The sequence below is a fragment of the Zonotrichia albicollis genome, chromosome 26 (genome assembly GCF_047830755.1).
Source record: "Zonotrichia albicollis isolate bZonAlb1 chromosome 26, bZonAlb1.hap1, whole genome shotgun sequence".
NCBI lineage: Eukaryota > Metazoa > Chordata > Aves > Passeriformes > Passerellidae > Zonotrichia > Zonotrichia albicollis.
Window position 1 is genome coordinate 7,352,025 of NC_133844.1, and position 27,704 is coordinate 7,379,728.

General features: G+C 40.8%; 1 protein-coding gene across 1 annotated transcript; it reads right to left on the reverse strand.

Moving 5' to 3' along the window:
- Nucleotides 1-27,676, reverse strand: KAT6A (lysine acetyltransferase 6A). Its single transcript, XM_074559350.1, has 18 exons — nucleotides 27,540-27,676; nucleotides 25,763-25,805; nucleotides 24,891-25,661; nucleotides 18,581-18,689; nucleotides 17,959-18,074; nucleotides 17,636-17,717; nucleotides 16,775-16,910; nucleotides 15,668-15,981; nucleotides 14,450-14,568; nucleotides 13,470-13,585; nucleotides 12,459-12,600; nucleotides 11,896-12,057; nucleotides 10,910-11,003; nucleotides 9,349-9,580; nucleotides 8,040-8,250; nucleotides 6,694-7,386; nucleotides 5,706-6,024; nucleotides 1-5,091 (listed from the first exon to the last, which is right to left on the reverse strand). The coding sequence occupies exons 3-18, from the start codon at nucleotides 25,491-25,493 to the stop codon at nucleotides 2,510-2,512; spliced, it is 6,030 nt and encodes a 2,009-aa protein (XP_074415451.1). The 5' UTR covers nucleotides 25,494-25,661; nucleotides 25,763-25,805; nucleotides 27,540-27,676; the 3' UTR covers nucleotides 1-2,509.
- Between the last annotated feature and the right edge of the window lie 28 nt (nucleotides 27,677-27,704).

The following is a 27,704-nucleotide window of genomic DNA, read 5'->3' on the forward strand; positions in this document are numbered from 1 at the left end:
TCCAAAATGGCTCAACATAATTTATTTTTTTTATGTTAAAATGTACAGAGTTCTTTTGAAAGTACTTGCTAGAAAGGGGAAAAAAAAGTGATATTACATACAAGGAGAGGAAGGGAGACCATCCAGCCAGGAGCGTATGACATGGAGAATTACAAAGGCATCTAGGCACCCCCTTCCCCTTAGCTTACAAGTCACCATGAACAAAGTACAAAGAGGTTACAAAACAGGAAAAGCAAATATAAACAGACAGGAATAGACTCAGCTTCATTTGTACATGCGGCTTTTAGAGGCATCTGGAGCTCCTATTCACACACTCTAGAGATCTCTTTAAAGAGAATTTTATCTTTCTTAAAATAGTTTTTAATATTCTACAACAAAGATAAAAAATTTTAAAGATGGAATGAAATGAAAAAGCTCTTATTTTTAAAAGGCATCGAAGTCACTAACAGTGAGTTTTTTTTTAATTTCTTTTAGAAGATTACCCAAGTTATCTTGCTAAAAATACATTTTTTTTTTTAAACAGAAGTGAAAAAATGGTAGGTACCAATATTACTGCGTTGGATAATTTCTTTTTATATATAGAAAAGAACTTTTTTTTTTTTCTTTTTTTCTCTACAATAGTTCTACAGTCACAAAGGTTTGTGGAAAAGGGAGCTGCCCAATTGATAAAAAAACCCATACAAAACCAAACCAAACAGAAAGGCAAACAAACTAAATTCATGGCCCTCGTTTCAACAGCTTCTCCTCCTGTCTCAGACCCACCCACCCCCAGGAAGCAGCGACACAGCTGAAGATCTAAGGAGAGAGGGCAGCACAGTGCGCTTTCTACACGGGTTATTTGGAACTGGAATAGTATATACAGAGAAATGGGGTCCTACACAGCCTTGTACATGCTCAGAACTAAACAGAAATCATAAAAAGTGGAAGTCCTTTGAATTCTGCCTTTCGTGGTTAGCAGTTACTGGAGGAAAAGTCCATTTTAGTGCATCTGAAGAAACCCCAACTTTTTTTTAGATTCTTTTGGTTTAAAAAAAAAAACAAAAGGAATTAGTCTTATTAATGTGTCTGCATTTCTACTTCACATACAATAAAAAAAAAGAACTTTACATTAAAGGGTTGTCCCTTTTTGTATTGGGTGACATGCCAGCAGTGTAGCCAAAATTAATGTAAAGTGGATTTTGCAGCAACAAACAGCAAAATCCTGCCGCCTAGACCCTGCTACGGTGTTGGGACGGTTTCACTGCTGAAAAAAGAGGCTGATTCCCTTCTTTTCCCCACACTGGATCAAATGTGTGGCTCTATTTCTACACAATGGGTATCAAACACAGCAAGAGAATCAGGAGAAAACATCGCTGACCCCCAGAAAGCGGCACCTTGAGCAACGTCCCAGCCCAGCCCAGGAACGCCGAGGGACAAGGACAGCACAGGCTGATCCTCACCACAGCCACCAAACGCACGCTTCTCCTTCCTGCCCTCCCCAGGCCAAGAGATTTACCTGGGAACGGCTGTTTCTGAGCTCAGCCTGACCCAAAAGGCTCAGAACCAAAAAACCCTCAGCGTTTCCAAGCGTGTCTGGGGCCTCAGAGCTGTGGCTGCTCGCCAGCAGAGCCTGCAAGCATTTCCTTGTCCTGACAGACCATCATTGCCCACCCTGTCCTCCTCACCACTGCGCAAGGGACGCAGAACAAGCTTCTCTCTCGAGATGCTTCCGGCAGTTCAGTGACAGAACATGTGTGCATGCATGCACATGCGTGTGTTCACGTGCACGTCCGGGTGGTGAACGGGATCATTTTAAAGTTACATTATATTTTCAGCATAAAAACATACAATTTCAATTAACTCATCTACAAAAAACACCAATGTGAATGGTTTATTGTTTACACTTAACTCCAAATTTTACTGAGGGTGAGGGAGTCAAGGAAAATTAAAGCTTTTTCCTGACTTGCAGAAATAAAAGATTTTCCTTTATCCTCTGTGTCCCCTTCCAAATCTCCCAATAAGTGCCTCCTGCTAGAAGTAGGAAATGTTAGGTGGGGTTTAGAGGGAAGGGTTGTTATTCTTTGAGATGTCAAACATTTTACATGGCTGCAGCACTAGAAACTGCATACAGAGGGGCACAGGGGAGGGAAAAGGACAAATACTGGAAAAAAAAATTTAGGAAGATGATTTCACGTTACACATAGTCTGTCCACTTTGTCAGCAAAGTAAGGCTCTTTTTAAATTATGAGAAGATTTTTGTGCATGTTTCCCCTCTAAAAAACATCTGTAAGTGATTTTAGCTGTAAAATGTTTGACGATTGTGAAGAAAAGAAAAAACAAACAAACAAACAAAAAAAAAATCAAAAAAATAAAGACCAGGCTTCCTAAAAAATAAAATAAACCAAAGAAAATCCCTCTAAATCTACAGCAATATTTTAACTGGAAAAAGGTCCATTTTCTCTGGTTCGTCAGTATAAAAGGTTCCTTTATTTATATTTATTTCAGTTTTTAGGATGCAAGTCGATCTTGCTCATCTTCTCATGTATGGTCCATTAAGAGACTGCTTGGGCACCCCAGCAGCGTTCATGTAGCTGTGATGGGAGGGACCAGTGTACATCATGTTCCCGTGAGGGTTTGGCTGCATAGGCTGCTGGGTATAGGCCTGGCTCCCCATCATTCCCATCTGCATCTGCATAGGATACTGTGCTGTCTGGTTCATGTAGGCAGGATTGCTGTGGTAGCTGCTGTTCATCATGGGCTGCGTCATCCTGTAGCTGTTCATGGCGTTCAGGTTCATGTTCATGGAGTTGACGTTGTAGGGCGCCGTGGGCATCAGGTTGACGCCCATGTTCATGCCGCGCTGCACGGCCAAGGTCCGGGGCCCGGCCTGCATGGCCACGGCCGGGGGGCTGCGGCCGTACAGCTGCTGCTGGTGGGCGCTGGCAGAGGGCAGGGGCGCGGATTTGGAGCGGATGGAGATGTGCCCCTTGACGGGCATCTGCCCCTGCAGCCTCTGCGTGTGCGGGATGCCGATGTTGGTGGCCGACATGTTGCACTGCAGCAGAGGGGAGGTGAGGTTCATGGTGGTGGAGGCCAGGTTGGGTGGGGGCGTCATGGTGGCTTGTGCTTGTGGGGTGCCGGCCAGGGGGTGAGAAGGAGCCAGCTGAGCCAGCCCTGTGTTGGAGAGAGAAACGCTGGTTGCATAGGAAGTCACAGCAGGAGAATGGCTATAAGGCATGGCATGAGGGTCCATTATGGTGTTTGTCAGCTGCTGCAACTTGGCTAAACTGAACGTGGCTGATGGTTGTGAATAGCTCCCGGCACCAAAATCCCCTGGAATCCTCTCGTAGATGCTTATGTTACCAGTGCTGCCTGACTCGGGTATTTCCATGATCATAGGTGCTGGGGTGAAGCTGTTGTTCATGCTACACTGAGATAATGGAGGTTGCTGCTGGGGCGGAGGTGGGGGCTGTGGCTGCTGGGACTGAGGCTGCTGCTGCTGTGGCTGTGTTGTTGGTTGCTGGTTACTCGGGGGCCTTTCTACTACACAGCTCTGAGGTGACTTGATATTACAGTTAGCTGCAGGCTGGACACTGTTTTGCTGCATCATGCTGCAACTGCTGCCAATGTTTGCCATTTGCTGAGTGACAACACAACTGTTCTGAGTGAGGCTGCTGGAAGAAGACAGTCCTCCGTAGGAACAGCTGCTCTGGGAAGAGTTATTTCCACAAATGCTGCCTCCCATCGTGGAGTCATAGCTGCTGGGGTTTTCATAATTCTCTGTAGTGCTCTCAATGCTGCCAAGGTCACTGAAGCCACTATCCACCACCTGCTGGGAGTGGTCCGATACTGAAGGCACATCCATCATGGGGCTGGTCTCCATGTTCTGCATAGAGGGTGCGGACAGGGACCCTTGCTCAGGGCTGATCTGGGTGTAGCTGCTCTCCAGAGCAGGCACGTTTGGGCTGCTGACAGAACGCACGGACTGGCTGGGGTGGGACTGAACGGAGGATATTGGACTGTTGTGTTCTGAGGCCTGGCAATCTTCAACCATCGATATCTGAGGATCCTCCTCAGTCTGGGTATAGCTCTGCAAAGTCTGACAAGCTGCAAGAGTTTCTTCACAGTCCTGGTAAGCTACATCGTGCTCATTGCTCTCCTCCTGTGTCAAGGACTGGACTGCTTGAACAGTTTCAAGATCTAGTTCACTATGAGGAATCTCCTCCTCTTCCTTTAATTCAATTAACCCCTCTTTATTACTTTGCTCTTCTTCGTGATCATCTTCAGACCCAGGGACGTGCTCTGAGCCCACTGATGTCTCGTTGGAAGCCTGCTCTTCCTCAGAATCTGCCTCTGCTTCATCTTTTTCTTTTGCATCTTCTCTACTGCTTGGGATGCTTGTTTCTAAAAAACATTCTTGCACCTGAGGCTCCTCCTTCACCCCTTCTTTAACAGGCTGTTCCTCCAATTCTTTTTTCTTCAAAGACTCTGGATGACCATCATCTTCATCATCAGCGTCGTGATCTTCGTTTTGATTTGTCACTACTGCAACTTCCTCTTCTTCCTCATGGTCATGTTCAGGTTCATCTAATTCTTGCTGCTCTTCCTCTGATTGCCTCTGCTCTTCTAAAATCCGTGGCTTCTCCTCTACTTCCTCTTCTATCTCAGGTTCTTTGACCTCTGGCACTGGACTGCTGTTGCTGTCCACAGGAGAAACTGCTCTTACTTCACTGCTGGCTATGTCTTCCTCTTCTCCCTCTCCTACCTCTTCTGCTTCCATATTCACATCTTCCTCTTTCCTTTCCTCAGTCAGAGGCAGGTCCTTCTGCTCCACACATTCTTCCTTATCTGAAATTTTGGCTTTACGCCCTGGTTTTGAATTGGCTGCCACTTCATCAACTATTTCATCCTGAGCTGACAGTGGCACCTCTTCCCGGTTCATTTTAAATCCCGGTTTTCTACCAGGCCTTTTCTTCCAGTGGACTGGTTTTCGGCTTTTCCCTTTTGGCCATCCCTTCTTCTTTTTCACAGGTGTGGAAGTATCTGGCTCAAGTGAAGAATCTTTTGCTTCACTATTCCTCAGCATTGATAACGGTTTCAAGGGTGGGTTACCTGAAAATACAAATTGAAAGAAACTGTTCAAACATTTTTTGTTTGACCTAAGCATTCATGGAAGCATTCCCAACATGTTTATCAACTTCAATATCAACCTAGAAATTTATTAGAATGATAGATGTGACTTCTGAATTGTTAGTGGATTCTAAGCAAGCAGTCACAACCATATTTTATTTGAGGAACTAAAGGTTCAGAGAACTTTAGAGAGATATGAGAAGCTGAGAGGGTGAACATGCAATGTGATGAAGAAGAGGATGTCAGAAGAGGCAATTTAATATTTCCCTTTGTTATGGAAAATCGGGGGCTTGCCAAGTCATTTCCGTTTTATTTCTGTAAGTGACTCTGCTGCACAGTTTTTCCACAATCACAGATAATATTTCCATTAGGAAAGCTGAATCAAAAGGATAGCCTGGGATAAGGTCATTGCCAATAAGAAAGTTAAATGTTTTCATAAAACTAGGGAATGTTTGAGGTTAGTTTGACTGCTAATTTATGCCCAACCTACATTTCAGCTGGAAGTTACAAGCCAAAGAAAGCAGCTGTTTTTTGTCATGAGCTGTTATCATCCAACACAATCTATCAAACTTTCACCAGTGCACCACCACACATACCATTATTGTCATCAGACTCCTCTTCATCTCTGGACTTCCTCTTAGAGGAGGGTCTGTGCCTGAGTGTGTCTGGCTGGGCTAAGTGCTGAAAGTATCCACTGGATGAAAGTTCACTCTCCTCTTCTTCATCCTCCTCCTCCTCCTCTTCCTCCTCCTCAATCTCAAACGTAGGCTCTAATTGAGGCATTGGTCGTTCAGAGTCCGAGTCCTCAAATGGCTCATCCAGCACTTCTGTGGTTTCTGAGATTGTTTCGGTGACGACGCTGCTGTTGTGGTGCTTGCGCTTGCGGACCCGCCTCTTGCGATGGAGAATCGGTTTCTGGAAGTGCAAGGTGGGAAAAGAGAAGATATTTTACCACGTGCAGTGGAAATGAAACACCAGATAAATACAAAACATGAACAGCAGTGAGCTCCCTTCTACAATCCAGAATTTACTAGAAATATTGTCTAGCACCTGCCACTAGTTAGAATTTAAACAGCTGAAGCTAAGAGCCCATCTGTAACAGCTGGAACTTTAAACACAGTACAAACCAGATGTGAACAGCTTAAAATAAGGTGCAAAAGAGAGCAGAGAACATTTTAGTGAAGAAAGCATTTGTTTAGACACACTGATAGAATTCACATTTCCATGGTAAATAATTTCAAAGACTTTACATTCTGATTTCAGTTGTTTAAAGAGCATTTGCATTTTGCAGGCTTCTTTTGTAAGTAGGACTATATCTGTTTCTATTCTGCATGACTGAGAAAAACTTCAATAACTAAGTTAGAAAAAAAATCAAAATAAGAAGATCGAGGCTGGACTCAAAAACTCCTCAAACTCCTACCTCTGATTCACCAAAAACCAAGAGTAGAAAGAGTCAGCAGGAAATACCCTGGAACACTGAACATTGTGTGCTCCATGTACACTCAATACAAACCTTGTGCACTGAACCAGACAGACAAAACTGACTGGATAACAGCCTAAAAGAACAAGAAATAAGGCACAAACCTTTCGTTTCAATGTTGGCTTGGTGAGAACAGGTGGAGAGCTCGATCGAGGACTCACAGGCTCATCATCTTCCTCCTCACTGCTCTCACTGAAACACCTCAGGAGTCCCCTGTCGCCGTCGCTGTAGCGCCGGGGCAATCTGTCGCAGTCCTCTGGGAATCTACATTTCAGTGGCTCTGGGTTCTTTTTCAATTGGCCCCTCCACCTCTCCACAGTTTCACTGTGCTGCCGATGGGGAACCGCAGATTTTTCACCTTTGCCATACTGTCCCTGGGAAGCTGCAGATTTTTCATCCTCCTCAGCGTAGCGGCCTCTGGAGGCTGGAGATTTCTCCTCACATTCCCCACACCTTCCTTGCAAGGCCACGGACTTCTCCTCACAGTCACTGCACCGGCCTCGTGAGGCTGTTGACTTTTCCTCACACTCACTGCACCTTCCACTGGGAGCTGCTGTTTTTTCCTCCATGGGCAATGCTGGCTCCTTCTCACAAAAGGGCTCGTGAGCTTTTTTGCTCTTGCGGTTCCATCGACCTCTTCGTGATGGCTGACTGTTTGCAGGAAGACTATCCAGGGAAAAAATGTGCTTGTTTGGTCGTGTAGAATTGGCTGGAGCAACGATGTCTGGCTTTTTTTCACTCTCTGGTGGTGAGTAAGGCTCTTGCTCTTTCTTCTCCCATGACACAGATTTTACCATCTGATTGAAATAAAACCAAATAGATTTCACACTTCTGATTTCAGCATAAATGTCTATCCTGAATTTGATTGCATAAAAGTGTTTCAGAAAAAAGCCAGAAAAGTTTAACAAAAGTGACTTTTAGAAATCCAGGATTAAAAAAAGATTTGACCTTTAAGAGATTCATGTAAGGCTAATTGCTACTCCTTTCCTCAGAGGTCATAATTTACCTCACTTAGCTTCCCAACAAGCCACTTCAGTGCTGTGTCAGAATGCTGACTTCACCTTGCTACACTCAAACAAAATATTTATGCCATTTTCAAGAAAAAAGTGAGAAAAAAAATCGAAGCTACTTTTCCATTAAAATGCACCATTAGTTTAATGTAAATACAGTAACAGCAGATAATTTGCCTCTTAGTATTCTACTCAGTGCTCACCACCTGATGCAAGAGTGCAACCCCTTCAAGGATTGCTCTCTAGACTATGCCCTGGTGCTTTCTTCAGTTTTATTTTCTAATCTGAAACCATAAAGATACATAAACTGACCATGACTGCATTGCTTTTTATGATTATGACAAACGCACAAGCTTCATATTTGAAATTCTGTCAGCTCTGCCTCCAAAAGCATTAAGTATAAACCCCATGCCACACAGAAATAAGAGATTCACTCTTACACTGGTCTCTGGTTCCTTTTCTTTCTGCTTTTGCTGCTCTTCATTTTCCCCATCCTCTGTTTCCTCTTCTTCATCTTCAGAGACCACTGAGTTGGAGACGATGACGGGGGTCCAGCGCAGACACTCTGCATCCACATCGATGGGGCGCACGTTGGTCCTGAGCTTTGCCATGTGCTCCTGGATGAGCTTCTCACGACGAATGATCACAAATCTGAACAGAACAACAACACTCTGATCAATAACAGCTGACACACTGGGCATGTTACCATGTGAAACAGATATATTACAGAAAATATATTTCTCTGAATCACTGCAAGTAACTTCAGAGAGAACGGAAACTCATTAAAATGGTAAAATTTGGAGTACCAGTACCATCTACCTACCAGAGAAAGTATTTCACAACTAAGAGAATGTTAAAACTATTTTTAACTACCAGAGAAAGTATCTCACAACTGAGGGAACGATAAAATTCCTTCCACTTCTTGTTAATAGTGAAACCATTATCCTTCCATAGCTAACATTCAGCTGCAGAGTATTATTATTATTATGGACAAGGGGTATATGGTTTAGGGAATGAGAAATATAAGGTGAAAGCTACTGAAGAGAAATAAAAGAACTGCTCAAGAAAAGTTGCAGTCCCACTACCATAGTGCATTTTAAGGGTCTGAGAGAAATATCACAGGTTAAAGGTATACTGGGAGATGAGAATATAAAATTATTCTCAAGTTTTCCAAATAAGTTTCAACACAACAGAATACAACCCCACTCACCAATCTGCTATGGTCTGGAACAAGACTAATTCCCAGTATTTCACCTGCCTTGTCAGCTGTGCAAGCAGGCTAGCTCTGCTCTATACCAACACTCTTCATCTCTCCCAGGGGTCTGTCCCACTCCTCAAGCATTCCATGTCAATCCACACAGTTTGTGGCATTTTTGAGACATAAGGAAAAGGAGGAAACCAACTGTCTGAAATTGAGGAGCAGATCTGCATCTAAAAAAGGGAATTTGCTGTTCTTTGCTCTATTTGTGAGTGTATTAGACCGATTTGGCTGAGGGATACAAGAAAACATGACCAAGAAACCAACTTGCTCTCTCTCACTGCAGCAAATCACTCAAAATTCCCCATCTGCAGTTCTGCTCAGCTGGACATCTGAATGATTCTTGCATTGCACATGAGTACCATAATATTTGGACACTGAAATATTTAGTAAAATCAAGTTTATTAGATGTGACTTGTCCTCAAACACCAATAAATCTCAATGAAATACACCTGGAGTATTTGGGGTTACAATGGGACTCCTGTACTCACTGATCACTACGGAAGTCCAGCATTCGTAGGTGATGCAGGGTGGAAGTGATGTCTTGAGGGCAGATTCCAGTCAGCTTACTCAACTTCTTGATGCTCAATTGCTTGTCACGCTGATGATAAAGGCACTCCAGGATGACACTTTTCCAATAAGCCATGTATGACAGGCGCCCCAGGTCTGACAGGGGCTTCTCTGGGGATCCTGCCTGACCCTCACGCTTGGACAGCAAATAGCCTAAAACACACAGAAGAGAAAAAATTCAAAATATTAGCTTCTGTTCCCACCCTTACTTCTGCAAATTCCTCATAAAATACCTTAGTGTTTCCTACAAGATGTAGATGACATCTCCACATTTGAAATTTTGTCAGCTCTGCCTCCAAAAGCATAAAGTATAAACGACATGCCACACAGAAATAAAAGATTCACTCTTTTATTTGAATTAATTTTATTATTAATATCTGAAGAATATTTCGAGTTGTTGGGTCAATTTTTTATTTGTTGTTTAAACTCCTGTTATTCAGTGATGGAGTAAAACATTTCTGAACTCTGACTATAGGTAATGCCACGAGATGGCAGCAGGTGTCTACTCAGGAATTACACCGAGCCTGAAGCACAATTGTAATTTCCAAGAGCAATTTTGGAAATGACAGAGGTAAAACACACTCTTAAAACTAATATGATTGATAATTTTCTTGAAAATTCTCGACTGTCAAACTTCAGGACCATGCTGGAGAGTACCAAGCTCTATTTGGAGAGATTTCATTAATTTAAGACTGTGATACATTGCACAGGTTCAATGAAGGCCAAGGTTTATATTCTACCCAGAGAGATGACAAATGAAAAGTGCCTTCTCACTGCTGTTCTACCATAACCTGCATTTGTTCATTTCTCAGGATACATCCTTGAGTTCTTTTCCTTCACAAGTATTTTCAGGAGAACAAAAACTTAGCTACAAAAGACATCATTCTGATGTAATTCTAACAATTGAGTTCTCCTCTGAACTCCAAAATTTGTATGTCCACAGGGAGGTCTGTATTAATAAACAATAAACAACGTACAGTTACAGGGGAAGCTTCCCATGAAATTACAGAGGCACACACACAAATCTCAGAATTATTATTCAGAGCTTAAGTATGTCTGGTTTTACTGCTCTCAAAATTCAATTAAAGTGTAAGACAGTTTTGCTTAAGACATTTATTCACCTAATCAAGCTGCTGAAGATTTCCACAGACCATGCAGTCTTACAGCTGGATTTCTGTACAAGGAACTACATTCACAAGAAAAGCTCCTGCTATAAAAATCACTATACTGCCACCACATGCCTTTAGTTTCTACCTTCAGCTGCTTACACAGACAACACTGGAATTAAGGGGAAAATGATCAATTTGTCTTAGGAGCTGAAGTTCCAACAAAAAGAGCAAATGGTGAAGTTCAGATCATTTTGTGAGCTTTAGAAGCCTTTGTCCTGAGATGTGCTTTATCTTGAAAAATATCTGCTTCTACTGTTAAGTCCTTTAAAATATGAAAAGACAGACTGAAAAAAGTAAAGAAAAAGTTCCTTACTGAAGTCAATTAGGAACCTGCCATAGCCCTTACGCTGGTATTGTGGAAGAATCATGATACAGGAAACATTGTACTTCTGTTGGCAGTGTTTTTCCTGTTGGAACAAAAAGCATCATCATTTAAATAACAGATCAGTAAGAAATAGTTTAAGTTCCTCTGTAAGAGTGCCTAAGTAGTTCTGTATCAAAAAGTGAGACAGGAAGTCACAGTCAAAGTTTCTTAGGAATGATAAAGCCAAGGAAAGGCTTTGAAGAGACAATAATAAAGCTCTGCCATCATTTCAGATAAAAGCAGAAAGAATGAAAATTTGACATAATCTTTTGCTTAGCTAGTATACAGTAAAGAACACGGGCTGCAGAAAAGGTAAATTCTAAGAATAAATCTGAAGGTAGCTAAGCTCATTGCAGAAGACTGAAATACTCCAGTGATCCTTTCAATGTTACAAGTATAACACACCAAAATCAAGTCTCATATCTGCTGTTCTGAATACTAAATAAAAAGCTTCAAATAAAACTCTTTTAAAATAATTGAAATAATTAAGATTAAAAACCTTAAGTACAGTTATATCTGAAATCTTGGCCCTGTTCCCTCAGGAAAAAAATAAATAAAAGGCTTCAAATCATTGCAAACTTGCCAAACTTGTTTGGGAAACAATGTATGTATAGAACAAAAGGTGAGATAAACAGAATTACCAAGCAGTTCTATCCCACAAACAATACCACAGAATCTCCACCAAGAGCAGGAAGTAATTTGAAAAGTTTTTTTCAGCCACTAAGCTGCAGTACAAGTTCCTTAGCAAGTATTTGCTATTCCATATTACAGGAAATTTGGGTTTACTAACTGGTGGTCTCTGAAATAAATAAAACCTGGTAGCAACAGATGTCTGTACCAGTATTCCATAATTTATTATATAAAATGCAAGAGGCTAAATTACAATTAAAGAATCCAAAGTCATCATACCAAACAATTTGTACCCAAATACTTACCTTGGAAAAGTAGCCAACAAGGTGACAGCCCTTAACATCATTCTGTGTCAGCACATAGAAAAGAAATGGCTCCACATCATAATAGAGAGTCTTGTGATCCAGGAAGAGTTTAGCTAACAAGCACAAATTCTGGCAGTAGATAGTGCTGACATTGCCATCAACCTTAGAGACAGGAGGAAAATCTGCTGTTATTGAAGGACAGGCCTCACTCAAGTGTCCCTGGACATCTGAAATGTCCTAACATGAGAGAAGACTGCTCTGTCACAGGTGGCATCTCAAAGGAATTAAAACTTCCACAGAACAGAGGCTGTGACCAAGTCACTGTTACACTCAATAGATTAAAGCGAATTTTTGTAAAATAAAACCCCCAGATTTTTACAAAGTGAGTCTAATTCTGTGATGAACAATCTATACACAAGGTCAGTTCCTAGTGGCTGCTTGCTTGTTGTTCCTCACTCCTGAACACTCAGGAGTTCCAATGTTTCAAGAATGAAGATGTTCAGCACTATGAAAAATTCATCAATGATCAGGTGTTGAGGACCCAGCTTCATTTTCTAGCTTACCTCAAAGACTGATATATTATTTTTTCTGTAAATTTCATTGGCTGGAGGATGAAACCACCCACATTTCTTCATATGCTGTTGGAGAATAGTTCTGCTTTTCATGTATTTTAGACAGAATTCACAAAGGTACAACTTCGGTAGCCTGTAAGCAAAAATAAAGAAAAAACAGAGACTGAAACAGAGATTTTTGTATAAATTTCCTCACTCCTGCTGACACAGAGCTTGATGAAAACAAACCCAATATACACTCACCTTGTGTGTGTGCTAATGAGGGCAAAACCACATTACCATAAAAGTCATGACACTTATTCTGTCACAAATACATATTTAATAATGCCTTTAATGCCCTGCATAATTATATTTACATTATTAAGTTATGCCAGAAGAAAGGCATTAAAATCCTAGGAACAAAACCAGTAACCCCTCCCAGTTCTGCACTAATGATGTGAGGATGGATGAGATAAATTGTTCTAAATAGGAATTTATCTCCTTCTTCTTCTCATTGTCACAGACACATCCCAGCTGTCTGTAAACACCCTTGAGTGAGGGTCACATCACCACCCACCCATTTGCTTTTCATGAATTTCCAAGTGACAGACTTTTAGATTAAATAAATTAAACTATTTACATACTACACTGACACGAACAAGTGGAATTCAAGTATCCCAAAATTCTTGTGCTTTAATTCCATTTATATTTTATTCCATTCAGCAGGAATGTCTGTACAGATAGAATAATTTCTCATAGCAGACCACACAGCAAAATAAAGTTTCACTTAATTTTCTTCCTCTAGCTATATAGCCTTTACAAGTCATTCCTCATTCTGAATAAAGTTCAGAGATTGCCGTTTAAACAATTTGCAAAGTTTTTAAGCAAGATAACAACAAAGCAATTACATGTGCAGCACAGCAGAGAAATATTTCAGACACCAAAATGCAGGAACCACCAGATTTCTAGGCCTGGAGTAAAACTTTGCCATAAAGACCGAAGAAGAACAAAGAAGAATCTTACCTTGAGTATTCCTGGGGATATGGGGAGGAGTACCAGGTCTGGATTTCGTATTTGCCAAATTCTATAACAGAAGGGCAGCGCACTTGTGGATCAGGAGGCCCAGTCACCCCTACTTTCTATGCAAGGGGAAAAAAACCCTTGTTTTTTTTTCATGAATTTCCAAGTGAAAGATTTTTAAGATTAAATAAATGAAAACATTTTTATCTAGACAGTCCATCCTGGTTAAAACTCACTGGTAATTAGGAAGATGCAGATGTTGCTCTCTGACACTAAAAACCACTAAATCACACTTCAAGCAACCATTTGATTCACAAAAAGAAAGAATTAATAAACATTATCATACCATGTATCTCCATTACCATTCACAATGTTACATGTCATAGTTTTAAATACAAATTAGTTGAAAGTGAAGTTTAATAGAATCTTTTTTGAGTCTTCTTGTAATTTTCTTACTTGTTATTTAAATAGTAAAGAAGAGAAATATAAACTGCTCCTGAGGTTAAAATCTAGAATATGAAAGTATTTAAAATCACACATTGGTGTTTTCCCAGCTCTGAGACAAGATGGATTACTGTGAATGGAGCAGCTACAAACCAACACTCAGGATGCAACATCTCCTTATCATCACAAATGCTGAAGAATTCAAGAAAAACCTCACATTTATTAGAAAAAAAAAATAGAAAATACAGTATTTTAGACTACTTATTTATTTACAACCTTTATTTCCCCTGTCCTTTGAGAGTAACTGTATATTTCATAGCAACTAAAAATAAGGATGCTAAATGCTCCTCTTTCAAAGAAAACAAATGTTTTCTCAACTCATGAAGATTTTTATCTCAAAAGTCACTCAGAGAATGACAAAAATCCAAGTATTATAATATTGCAATATAAAACACCTGGACTGCAGTCACTAACAAATGAGAACACTTCATGCAGGAGGTCAGCAACAAACGTGAAGAGCAGTGAAAATTTCATTTTACCTGCAGTGCTTGTTCCTGAATATCCCGAAACAACTCCATGTCCTTTTCATTCAAGACATCCTGGCCTCCAAAAAAACGCTCCTCAGTTTCTTGTTTTCCATCCCAGCCATCCTGATTGTCTGCAAATGAAAGAGAAAATTGTCTTCACACACATTGACTAAAAAGTATTTGCTTTTAGTGCAGTGACAAACAGCTCCTGGTTGCATTCAAACACTGGGCCAGGGTTTTTGATGGGATTTTCTGTTCAGATTTGGGACCACAAAGGAAGAAGGTTCTAGACTGGGACCATGGAAGTAGTACTGTCCTACATTTAAGCTGGTCCAAATGTCACCACTGAGATATTCATAGTACATGAAGGCATAAATGGTTTGCCACTAAGCCTGTTTTTCACAAACAAGGATCACAACTATTTAAAACCAAAACAAAAACAAACAAACCTAAACAAAAAACCCAACAAAACCCTCTAGACACTTCACCTCACTCCCAAAGCATTAAGTCACACTGCTGTTCTTCCAGCACCAGCCAGGTTAATGCAGGTAACTATTCTAAAGCTTAAATATAGTATTTTATTGTGGAATATTTCCCAATGCCTGCTTAGGAACAATTCAGGACCATCCAACAAAACTGTAAATATCTGAATACAGAAATTAAATAAAGGTCCAGGCATAGGTAATATCTTAAGCTAGAAAAGCAAAAAACCAAGGAAAGCCGAACTGCATTCCAAAGGGAAAGGACAGTGTGCAGCTTGACATTTTCTTGCTGAAAAAACAGGCTCCTCTGTGGCTGAGAAAATTAAGGAACATTTGCACACATCCATAGATTGGAAACTCCCAGGTCTGTCAGACTGGTTTTAGTTATCTATTTTCCATTTCACACTTCTATCTTGCTGCTGTTAATTTTTATGAACCACTGCCTATGTTATTTCTTTCAAATGTGACATTATTTACTCATTTTCAAGGCTCTCTGCAAATGCCTCCTCACCAATGGGATGCTACCTCACTGGAATAATTTTGTAACCTTGCCATCACACATAAAGAGGGTAAGATCTCTAAGATCACTTCCTTTTTCCAGCTCATATTTTACCTCAATGCACCAAAGGTAAATGCAATCCAGTGTTAACTTTCAGCTCAAACTTTCCAGCCTCAGTTCAACACCCTAGCCTTGGAACTTTTGCTTGGAATACAGGATACTTACATTGGCAGGGTGAAAAATCTTTACCTGTGGGCCACTCTGAAGTGCTGGATTTCCTGGTACCCTTTTTCCTGATCCTGTACTGCTGAGAATAATCAACCACTTCTCCTCGAGCTTTTCGTCCATCGGGGGAAGGAGTGAAGAATTTAGTAAGGCCATCTATAAGCCCTTTGGTTTTCTTGTTAAACTTCAAGGTGTTGCTGCCATCTCTGCAGAAGTCCAGGACATCTGTCTGCTCCAGGAATGCTCCTTCTGCCGATGCTGACTGGTTGGACAGAGCCATTTTACGCTTCCGACCCCGACCGGGACCGGCGCGAACTTTGCTGAAAGGACCTTTTGATCTAAAGGATAAAAAGGGGAAAAATAAAGTCAAAATATACGGAAAGGTGGCCAACCATCTTCTCTATTTATTTATCAACCTCACAGAACGTGAGCTGAACAATTTAATAATATGTGAGCCATTAAGAGTCTGTGTACCAGGATTTAAACATCTTAGGAGAAGGTGCCGTACTATTTTTCTCTACACTGAACATTATGTCAAATTAATTTGAGCATAAACAATAGATTTTCACCAAAATTAACACAACATAAGATTTTAAAATATCTTAACCAACCTGATTAAATAAATTGCACAGCACGCTTCAATTTATGCAATCATTAAACATTTACACTTGTCATTTGCCATAGTTTTTGTACTGATAGGAAATTGTTGTAAAAACTCCACAGAAAGTTAAAACACAAATGATTTGCCTATTGTCTAAGAACCTACACCACTGAGGGTCACCTTAGCTGAAAACAGCATTGCTCTCCAACCAGCTGTAACTTAAAACTCTAAAACTTTAAAACTCTATTGAAATGGAAGCCATCCGGCAAAAGAGATTACATGAACAGCAAAATTTGTCCATGATTATAAGGAATAGTTCAAAAAGAAATAGTAAATTACTACAAAGAGTAAAAAATCTTGGCCAAAAGAAGCACTAAGGTTAATTCTAGTCTTTCACAGCCCTTCTCAGAAAATGTGTCATGAACAGCTCTTAATTGTGAAAGAAAACTTCTCACAAAGTAGAATGGAGACTTTAGAAATACCCCCATCCTACAGAGTTTCACATCTTACTCTTCCCTGCAGACACTTACGTTGTGTTTTGATTCTTTAACCTGTTTTTGGGACGTCCTATTGGGTTAGCATAGCGCCTCTTGATCTGTGCTGCCTTCTTCTGTAAAAGCTTCCTTCCTTTCTTCCGTGGTCGACATATCTGACATATCCACATACCTGTAAGACAAAAGTCTCCATCACTGAATGCAAAAGTGATCTATAGAGCACAAAAGGGAGAAACACAACCCAGAGACCTTCTGAGATTAAGGGGAGGAACTTTACCAAAGGCACTGATTATCACTTCTATGTGTGAGAAAAATTATGGATTTCCTTCAACAATCTAAACTCAAGCCCTGTTTACATTTCCAAGACCCCAAAGAGTTCCAAACACAAAGGAAGCCTACTTAATTGGCAGCACATCATCAGAAAACCATAATTAAATGGTTAATTATCCCATTTTCTGCTTATGACTATACTTCTCCCAACTATCTTATATACAGAAGTTTTCTTCTAACTGCCAAGGAAGAATCTTCCATGGATAATCTGACTGGAAAGAGAAGTTCATTTCTCCAGAATATTCTACTGTCCAAATGGATATCTCCTCAAAAACACAGGAGCCATCTCTTTCTTTTGTACAAGGGTATTCAAGCTGATCATCTTAACCTGTAGGGATCACTTCTTTTCCTTCAAACTTCAAGAATTATTTTTAAAATCCTTCACAGAGAGCAATGTAGAGAAAACAGGAGATAGTGAAAAAATCTGGATGTGAAGTTCTAATACCTGAAAGGTAATTCCACACAAAAATAAGCTAAACGTAGTGAAGAGGACCAAATAAGTGGAAGCACTGCCTGCCTACTCATCTCTTCCATCTTAAATTATGATTTTCACCACAAAGTCCTCACCTTTTGGCATCCTGGTAAGAGGAGGATCACAGCATTCCATGTGAAAGCCACGGTCACAGGAGTCACAAAATAGCATGTTATCCTGTTGAAGACATAATCTCTCTCAATATGTGCATCAGCATCAAGCCCTCCATTAATCTGCCACTATTTCAGAGAACAGGCACAGAGTTTTCAACTACAATTCAAGGCATTTCACAGGTCTCAGAAAGAGTAAAATGAAAGTTGCAGATATTTGCTTCTAATATAATTTTATTGTGTAGTTTAACATAACAGCTACAAAAGCTGGTATCCACTTGACTGAATCCATATTTCACTGTACTCACAGCATTTTTTCCTTGGTCTCTACAGGAACTGCAGGTCTTGCACTCGATGCATTGCCACCGCAAGGCTTTCACTCGCACGGTCAGCTCTGGAGAGAACTTCAAACAGGACGGATGACCTGGAGAAAAAAGAGAAAATATTACTGCTAAATTCACTATAGATAGCTCATGTAGAGACTGCTTAATCAATTAGCAGAATTCTGGCTATCCAGATACTCCTATTTTTAAGTGCTTCTATTTAAGTGCTTCTATTCTTACCTACTTATAACACAAACCTAGATAGCAAACAGGAGGCTCACACACAAAAAGAACCCAAAGATAATTCTTCATAACTGAATTGAGAAATATGGTGAAACCAGTTTTCATTGCTATATTAAAAACTTCCAGGAGCCAAATGAGTTATTTGTGCTAGGTTAACTCAGCTGTCTCCTCTTTGGAATCCTAAGATTCAGCTGAACTATACCTGTATTGCATGCCATAGAAACATATTCCTCACATGGCAGGAGTGACCACACTAGATTTTTTATCTTAAATAGCAAAATTCTTACTAGATGCACACTCCCTCTGTGCATTTTTCTGTCTCAAGGAAGGGGTAAAACCAGCAGGCCTGTGAATGGTCACCTACCACTGTTGCCACAGTCAGCACAAGAGATGAGCTCCTCAGGTTTCTTCTCCCGATTTTGCTCTTTTGTACCAAGGCAGAAACTGCAAATTGGGATTGGTTCAGCAACCGGCTGGGAGGAAAACAGACAGGAAGGGCACTGGGTAACTCAAGGGAGCAAAATGAAACACACAAAATGGCACAGATGTTTATAAATCACATAAATATGATGTAATACACATCATGTCTCAAAGATTTTATCTGGTTTTCATATACAATACAGCACTAGCTGAATAGAGGTTAGTACTCCAAAGTACAAAAACTGGGCAACTGTTAACACTGTTATGAAAAACTAAAATAAAATCTTCCTGCAGAAAATTGTTCTTTTGCTGTTCATGACTGCACTCAGGTGCCTCCAGCCAGTATCAGGTTTACTGGGGGAAAAACCCTTATATATGAGTCAAACCCTTGTGTATGGGTCAATCAGTGCTTCCATCTCTTTGGAATCAAGATTTCAGAATTACTTTCACCTTCTACCTTTGGAAAGGAAAGCTCGAACACTCATGCGATTTTTCAGGGGAAAAATAAAATTATTTCATATATCTTCTCCAGAAGCAATTGATTTCATCAGAGTTTTATAGACAGTCAATACCCTAAGATAGTAGTTCTTTTTTTAGCCAGTATTGGTGCATACTCTGTTCATCCCCAGTTCTTGAAATTTGGATGCCCACATGTAACAATCTCTAGGTTTGGAAGAACCAGATCAAAGATCATCCTTCACAGCTGCTACCAGCCAGTATCAGATTTACTGGGGGAAAAACCCTTGTGTATGGGTCAATCAGTGCTTCCATTTCTTGCAACCAAGATTTCAGAATTACTTTTAACTTCTACCTTTGGAAAGGAAAGCTCTAACACTCATGCAATTTTTCAGGGGAAAAATAAAATTATTTCATGTATTCTCTCCAGGAAGTGCATGAGCAATTTATTTCATCAAAAAGAGTTTTATAGACAGCCAATAACCTAAGATAGTAGTTCTTTTTTTAGCCAGTATTTGTGCATACTGTGTTCATCCCCACAGTTTTTCAAGTTTGGATGCCCACATGTAACACTGTCTAGGTTTGGAAGAACCTGATCAAACACCATCCTTTACACCTTCAATGTTTCCTGTATTTACCACCCTGGCAAGCTGCAAGCAAACACTTTACCACAATTAAAAAAAAACCCCAAACATCTACAGTTTGGGGGAAGGCTCTACTAAAATTCAGAATGTTTTAGAGCAATTAATTAAATTAGAACAATTTTGAACGTGGAGATCAGGCCACTCTCCCAAAGCTTCTGTGTAAGTATGGAGAGATTTCTCTGCTGCCGTGTTTGTTCAGCAAAGAACATCCTGGCAAGGGAAAAATGCAAGCACACAATGAAAGATCAGTGAAAACAAGACTGCAAACAGGCAGCTCAGTTTCATACTGCACATTTTTGGCACACATTCAACTCCTTCTGCTGTTTTGCTTGCAAGCACATCTCCCTGTGTGATGTCACCAGATCCAGGGAGGGAGGGAGCCAGAACAAATTGGACTGACGGTGTCTCCCAGCCTGCCAGCCTCCCTGCACAGGCTGTTACTGTACAAAGGGCTTCCAGAAACCAAATGTGCCTCAAGATCCTCAGATTCTCTGTGTGATATCCTAAAGGAGAAGTGCTTAAGGAAAAATGAGTGTGTAGTAATTTCACAATCTCATTTTTGGTGAACCCAATCTTTGTAGTCTTAATTTGGGAAAAGCCTCAGAACTCACAATCAAATCTGCAGCCACAATGTCACAATTGCCAGAAGTACCAGGGAAGGTTATTCAACAATTTCCAGTTGACATTCTGTGCAGTTTTTACCACGTGCATATCTGATAGTGAGATCATTTCTTTAGTTTGAATGTCAGCCCCAGATACCATTCACATAATTTTTTTGCATTGATTCCAGATATCAATAATCACTGCAGAAAATTCAGCCAATGTTAAACTGTTAAATCACCTTGCCAGTAATGTTAAATCACTTTATTTCACAGATATTTTAAGGCCATCTAATCACCAGGATTATCTCTGTCCCATCTTCACATATATAATTCTGGTAGTCATTGTGGTTGGAATAAAATTTAAATCAGCATAAAAGAAACACAAACACTCACACCAACTTTTGTTTTTGGCTTTGCTCTTTAAGATCCCTGAATGTGAGCAATGGTAGATGGTTTCTGAGAATTCACACCAGATAATGCTTTTTGTGGGTCTGTTTTTAAGCAAGTGACAAATCATTACTCCTCATTTCAAACAGCCCATTCTGTTTGCAAAGGTTTTCCTCAAAAGCTGGAGCTCCTGGCAAGAGCAGATGAACCAGAAAAGAGGGAAAGTACAACTTACACCACAGGGAAAAAATGATTTTAAACATGAGGAAATGTGTTTCAGTGAGCACAGCATCACAAAGCCTGGATTCCATCCCTCTGGATCAGTGCTGGAGAGGAAAATGCTTCAGTTCCATAAAATCTGAACCAATGAATTTCATATTGGCAAAGTGATTTTACAAATTGTGCAGGCTTTTTTGCTGTATATAGAGAAAATTGCAGAATTTAAATACTATTAAATAATATCAATTTGTAGCAGCAATGGGTTGGTAATTAACCCTTCCTCTATAGAAGTTACCAAATCACAACTCTTAATAGAGACTGTATAGTGAAGGAAAACAATAAAGCAACCCCTTAAAATACTGTTTTTACTCAAGAAAACAATGCTAAATGTATTTTAATACACCCAAGAAAAGCTATTATCATAACACAAACATTTATGTGTAAATGGATATTGTGTCCAATTCACTTGCAAGGAAGAAGTGTATTTATATGGCAGAATGAAGGCCTAAAACATGAAACTAATTAAAACAAATGTAAGAGTAATTTAAATAGAAAAATTAAAGAACATTTAAAATAAATGCTGCAGTTTGAAGAAGGATTAATACAACTCTGAGAAAATCTGAAATGCTGCTACAAGAGTAGAGTCAAGTGCAAATGCCAATAGCTTGGATATGAATATATAATATTAATTATACACTGGCTGAATTTTCTGCAGTGATTATTGATATCTGGAAATCAATGCAAAAAATCAGGCGAATGGTATCTGGGGCTGACTTCAAACTAATGAAATTATCTCTCTATCAGATATGCACATGGTAAAAACCTTATAGAACGTCAATTGGAAATGCTTAGACAGCCAATTGTTAAATAACCTTCCCAGAACGAACAAGTTCTCTAACAGAGGATTAAAACCACTCAAGATTTGTTAGTGACAATCAGAATCACATGCCAGGACTTCCTGACTGCAAACTCAGGGCAGGGAGGGAGGAGAGGCTCAGATTTCTCAGATTTCCTTCTCTGCACCATAAAGAAACTCCCTTTGCTTACATTGATTCAGGAGTTCAAATTATTGAGGTTTTCTTCCCCCAAAGTTACATCCTGTGAGCTCTCACCTACAGCTTCACAAGTTTTGAGAAAATGTAGGATGCTGTCTTGGGAGTCACAGATTATGATATTACTCTATTTTAGATGAAAAGAGATTTCTAAGAAGTCACAGATTTCCACAGGTGCAAGAGAAAAACACACCACTGGAATCAAGAGCAAGCTGAAATCTTAATTCCTCTCACTGTGCAAAAAACCTTGCATTTACAATTCTCAGATGGTCACAAAAAATAAGGAATTTCAAATTTCAAAAAACTTATTGATTTCTAGAAATAACAATAAGTTATATATAATAAGAAGAAATAATAAAAAGTTACTTTGGGGATGAGATTTTTGGTGAAACCTCATTATTCTATCTTTAAATACTTTACACTGCTTTACTTCAAGATTAGCAGCATCCCTGAAAGAACGGAAAATACTTCAGTTAGAAAATGTAAATAAGGATTTAACAGAATGCAGGGCCCCATGAATGTGACATCAGAGGACACAAAAGGAACTGTCAGTGAGGGTTTCATGCACATTAAAGATTTCTACCTGATCCAAGGCTGCTACTTGTGGTTTACCCAGGACACCCACACAAGCTCAACCCTGACACCAAATCCTACTCAGGTTTTTAAACTTTACCACCTTGAGCACAAAATGGAGAGAATCCTGTTAAAAATACTTTCTCCACAGTAGCACCCATTGAAACAGATAATTAACATCTGATGCCTTCCCAAGTGACAAGTTTTGCCTCTAAAGTTTCATTATAACATCTATTGTCCATGGCAATAATATTTAGGATTTCCTTAGATTTGCTCAATTACTCCAAGCTACTTCACCTGTTCACTAATGGAGTGAATAAAGTTCCAAATCATTTTTTAACCCTTGTGTTTCCAGAGTGACCCAGTGTACAGATGGAGGCCATCTGTTAGCAACAACAGGGTTTTTTCAGACAGAACTGCAGAATTCTGTGCTCAGAAGCAGCTGGGACAGAGAATCCTAATCCTCCTCCAGCTGAGAGCCTGAGCAGTGCCCTCGGAGAGATGGGTGAGCTCTCCATGTGTAATGTACATAAATTACATTTATGTACTCCACCCCACATAAATCAACCCCAAAATAACCCCTTTACAGTAATTGGGCAGTTGTTTCATTGAAGACAAGGAATTAACAATTACTAACTTTAAACAGGCACAATATAGCAATGGTTATTGCATGCTTAAAGGCCTTCTAAACAATTATGATGCCCTCACATAGGAAGGTTCTAAAAAGATACAAAAAGTTTGGATTCAGGTGAGTTGGGATTTAGAACTACTATTGGGAGGAAGCAAGGCCTGCATGTAAAATAATTCACAGTTAAACTGATTTATAAGCACCAAAATATATAAACAGCAACACAAAACTAGCAAATAGACAAATACACACACCAAAAGGGAATCTGATTTAAATATCACTCCTACTTTTCAGCCACAGAAGTTCCTCTCATTTTATTATTTTTAGGAAGAACTTCCAGAATTTTGGTTTAAACTCTCACCTGTACTGCAGGATAACACAAAGATCTGGACTATTGTCACTTTAAACTGACATAAAAGGCAGTTTCAAGGACAGTACAAATGGATACCAAATATACCACCTGTATTTTCCTTCTAATTGAGGAATAAACAGTCCTGCTCTGTCCTGAGATCAAATTTCAGATACTTTGGGAACTTCTAACACACAGAACAATTATTTCCATTTCTCCTTCAGTTAGCTGATATTTTATTGCTGTTTTTTTTTAATAATAATGTTTTTACAAAGATTTTTTCTGTAACAATACAAAATAAAAGCAGAGCAAGCTATCTTTAAGGAATCCATCCTTAAGCTGTAGTAAGTTGCAGGTCTTAAGTTCCTCATGATGGTGTAGCATAAAAGAGCTCCTTGCTCTTCAACAATATTAAATATTATTGTGTTGTACAAGTCTCTCCAAGTAATTATTGCATTGTAGGAATATTATATTAACTACTGAACATTGTCCTGGCTTTGGCTGAGATCCTGTTAATTCTTCTCCTAGGAGCTGTGTGTTGTAGGATGAGAATATTTTGGATAACTCACTGATGTTTCAGTTGCTGCCAAGCAGGGTTTCCACCAAAATCGTAAATTGCAAATTTACAATAATAGTGTAAATATTGTAAATTGCAGTTTCCCACAGTACTGTGAATATTGCAAATTGGAAATTTCCCACAGTAGTGTAAATATTGCAAATTGGAAATTTCCCACAATAGTGTAAATATTGCAAATTGGAAATTTCCCACAGTACTGTGAATATTGCAAATTGGAAATTTCCCACAATAGTGTAAATATTGTAAATTGCAATTTCCCACAATAGTGTAAATATTGCAAATTGGAAATTTCCCACAGTACTGTGAATATTGCAAATTTCCCATAATAGTGTAAATATTGTAAATTGTAAGTTTTCCACAATTGTGTAAACATTGTAAATTGTAAATTTCCCATAGTATTGTGAATATTGTAAATTGCAATTTCCCACAGTTCTGTAAATATTGCAAATTGTAAATTTCCCATAGTATTGTGAATATTGTAAATTGCAATTTCCCACCGTTCTGTAAATATTGCAAATTGCAATTTCCCACAGTATTGTAAATTGTAAATTCCCCACAGTAGCCCATCTGCAATTTTCTGATCCAAACTACGAATTACAGTCCATTCCCTCTCATGTTTAGAAAACTGGCTACAATGGGATCCTGAATACACAGCAATAACTTCCAACACACCCGATTCAAGATCAAATCAGAACTTCAAACTGCAGCTCTGTATTGACACATTCCATCGACCACAAGAAAACAACTGCACAAAAACTCTTCCTTACCTTGTCCTTTTCGTGGGGAAGGAGACACACTGGAGGGAGACAGGAAAGAGACTCAAAGCTCTCCTTCCCGTCAGCATTAGTGGTTGCTTTAGTGTTGAGCTGGTACAGAGGTCCATCCTTAAGGAGCCTGCCATGGCCAACAGCACGTTTGACAGCTAATCGTAATTGCTGGTGAAAAATGGAGGCAGCACTGCCCCCAAACAACGCAGCCACATCTTTCTGACCCTTCAGAAAGCGCTCAATGTTCTTCAAGGATGAGCCACCGCACTCAGCCAAGCCCTCAATTGCCCGTTTGATGAGTTTATTCCAGTCCACATTTGGTTTGCCATCCAACTTGCCATGGTTGCGAGGCTTGGGAAGTGCTATCCTGCCAGGATTATCAGGATCCTTGTAGGAGTTGAGCCCCTTGTTGGAGACTTTTAAAATAGTTCCATCTTTAACACTCAACTCCAACTGCTCCAGAACAGTCTTGCGGTCCAAACCGTGCGAAGATGACACCGCATTGCAAATCCTCTCCTCTGAAGGTCGCTGTTTTTGCTTCTTTACCTTTTTGATTGCCTCCAAAATCCACTCTGTGTACAGGGGGTTGGCGAGTTTCACCATGGTGAAGGATTCTGTATATCCATAGAGTCGTTATCCCTTATCCTGGTGCTGAAGGAGCTTCAAATGATGAGAAAACAGATCCTCGAAGGATGGGAACCACCTAACCATAGCATACACGTTTGCTGTTCTGAGTTAATCCTCCTTTCTCAAACATTCTTTGTTTTCACACTGAAAAGAAGAAAACAAAACAATTAGAAACTTCCATACTCTTTCAAATAAATCCCATACCAGCTTTACAGAAATATATGAAGATTTCAGCATTCTCTCACCTGAGCTTCTGGTCTCACAACCAAAAGAGCTCTAATGTTAGGCCTAGAAGAAAACAAGAGATACATTAAAAAAAAAACAGTTTTGAAGAAAATAAAAAAAAGTAGCATACACATAGCAGAGTTTTAAGCCACTACATTTCTGAAATACTGAAGCAATACTTCAGATTTTATCATCACCACTAATAAAAGCACACTTTAGCACTAAAATTACCCCATGCAACCTAGAGAAAAATGTCCTTTCCATTTTGATCTATTAGTCTATCGCTGCTGAGCACAACATAAATTAATATTTGGAGGGAAAAAGAAAACCACAACAAACACCTTGAAAGAGCAGCAGCTCTCTTAATTTTTACACTGCCTGAAATTTTGACAGAAAAAAGGAATAACTAACTCTTGAGCAAACAGCAAGAAAGTTTCAGAGCACTTTCAGGAGTGTAATCATGGGTTTCCCATCTGTGAAGAAAAGCTATGACAGTTGTTCCATAAAGGAAAAAAGTGAAGAAACACAGGTGGAGATTGCAATTAAATGCTCTACTTATAGAGGGCACAGAAAAAATACAACTTAATTTTCAGTATTGATGAGGCCCACAGAAAACACCTGAGGACAAAGTAACAGGTGACCATAGAATAAAAGGAATGCTTATGGCACTGCTAATTAATGATGCTGGTGAAAGGGTGTGAGGCTCTACTTTAGAGACTTCAGTCAGTTATCTTTAAAATAGCTTTTTCTGGGTGTGATAACTGTTGTGCTGAAGTTCTACTTCAAGAGTACACTAACCAAGAAGGATCTGTAAAGTGTTTATCACAAGAAATAATGATTTTCTACAAGGGAACTTTTACACAAGAGCGAAGTTGACAACACAGTTATCGTGTTCTGCTTTCTAGTAAGTACTGAAGAATTTATCAACACACGGAACACATTTGCATACAGACATCAGACTCAACAGCAGAGCTCCACATGGCCAGCACTGGAAACACTCTGAACGACTGCTTAAAGCAGAAAAGATGCACTGAGTTCTTTTATTCTGCGGACAACGAAACGCGGTCCTCGGCACCTGCCCTGCTCGCAGAGCAGCGATGCGCTCCCGCCCAGCCCCTGCATCCCGAGCCCCGAAGGATTCCGTGCCCTGTCCCCGGCCCAGCTCCGTGCGTTATGCAACCGTCCGGCCAGGCCGGGGCGACACCGGGACGGTCCCAGCGCCGGTGGGTCACGGGCTCGCCGGGCTCTGGGTGACAAGCGACCCCTGCACCTGCTACCGCTCGTCCCCATCCCTACCGCGGGTAGTCCCGCGCCAGGCGCCCCAAGCAGCGCACTGCCTCAGCACAGAGCCTCGCACCGGGGAACTGGGGAAAAGCGGGGCGCAGGCCGCGGCAGCCGGCCGGGCCCCACGCAGCTCTCCGTCCTCCCGGGCACGGGCAGCGCGGCCCGGCCGGCTCCTCGCACGGCTACGGCCAGGCCCGCGCCCGCCTCAGCCGCGCTCTCCCGCGCCAGACACTGATCGGAGCTCAGCTCGCGGAGCCCCGTCCGCTTCGCCCGCCTCGGCCGTGCCGCGCCGCGGCCGCCACCTCCCCGAGGCGTGGGCCTGGCGAGCGCCGCGGGAGCGGACGGCGGGGCCGGGCCTGGCGCAGAGCGGCGGCGGGGCCGGAACAGGCCGCGAGCCTGGAGCGCCCAACTGGGCCTTCCCCTTCCCCAGGCCACGGAGCTCGCCAACCGCCTGTCCCCGACTTCCTCGGCATCAACCAGCCGAGGCGGCGCGGCTCCGCCGGCGTTACTTACCGAGGGCCGCGAGCGCCGGGTCCCGGGAGGTGAAGGCCGGACGGCAGCGAAGCCCGAAACTGACACGGCGGCCATCTTGGGCCCGGCGCGCTGCGGCGGGGGGCGGGGGGGCGCGAGGTGGAACAGCCCGCGGGGGGAGGGGGGTGCCGAGGCCACGGAACAGCG

Bases quoted from the DNA above. Each gene is read 5' to 3' on its own strand.
- KAT6A (XM_074559350.1), bottom strand. From the start codon at position 25,493: ATGGTGAAACTCGCCAACCCCCTGTACACAGAGTGGATTTTGGAGGCA. The intron at 16,911-17,635 runs GTGAGGACTTTG...TTTGTCTTACAG, and splicing joins TCTTACCAGGATGCCAAAAG to GTATGTGGATATGTCAGATA. The intron at 15,982-16,774 runs GTAAGTGTCTGC...TTTATCCTTTAG, and splicing joins TTAAAGAATCAAAACACAAC to ATCAAAAGGTCCTTTCAGCA.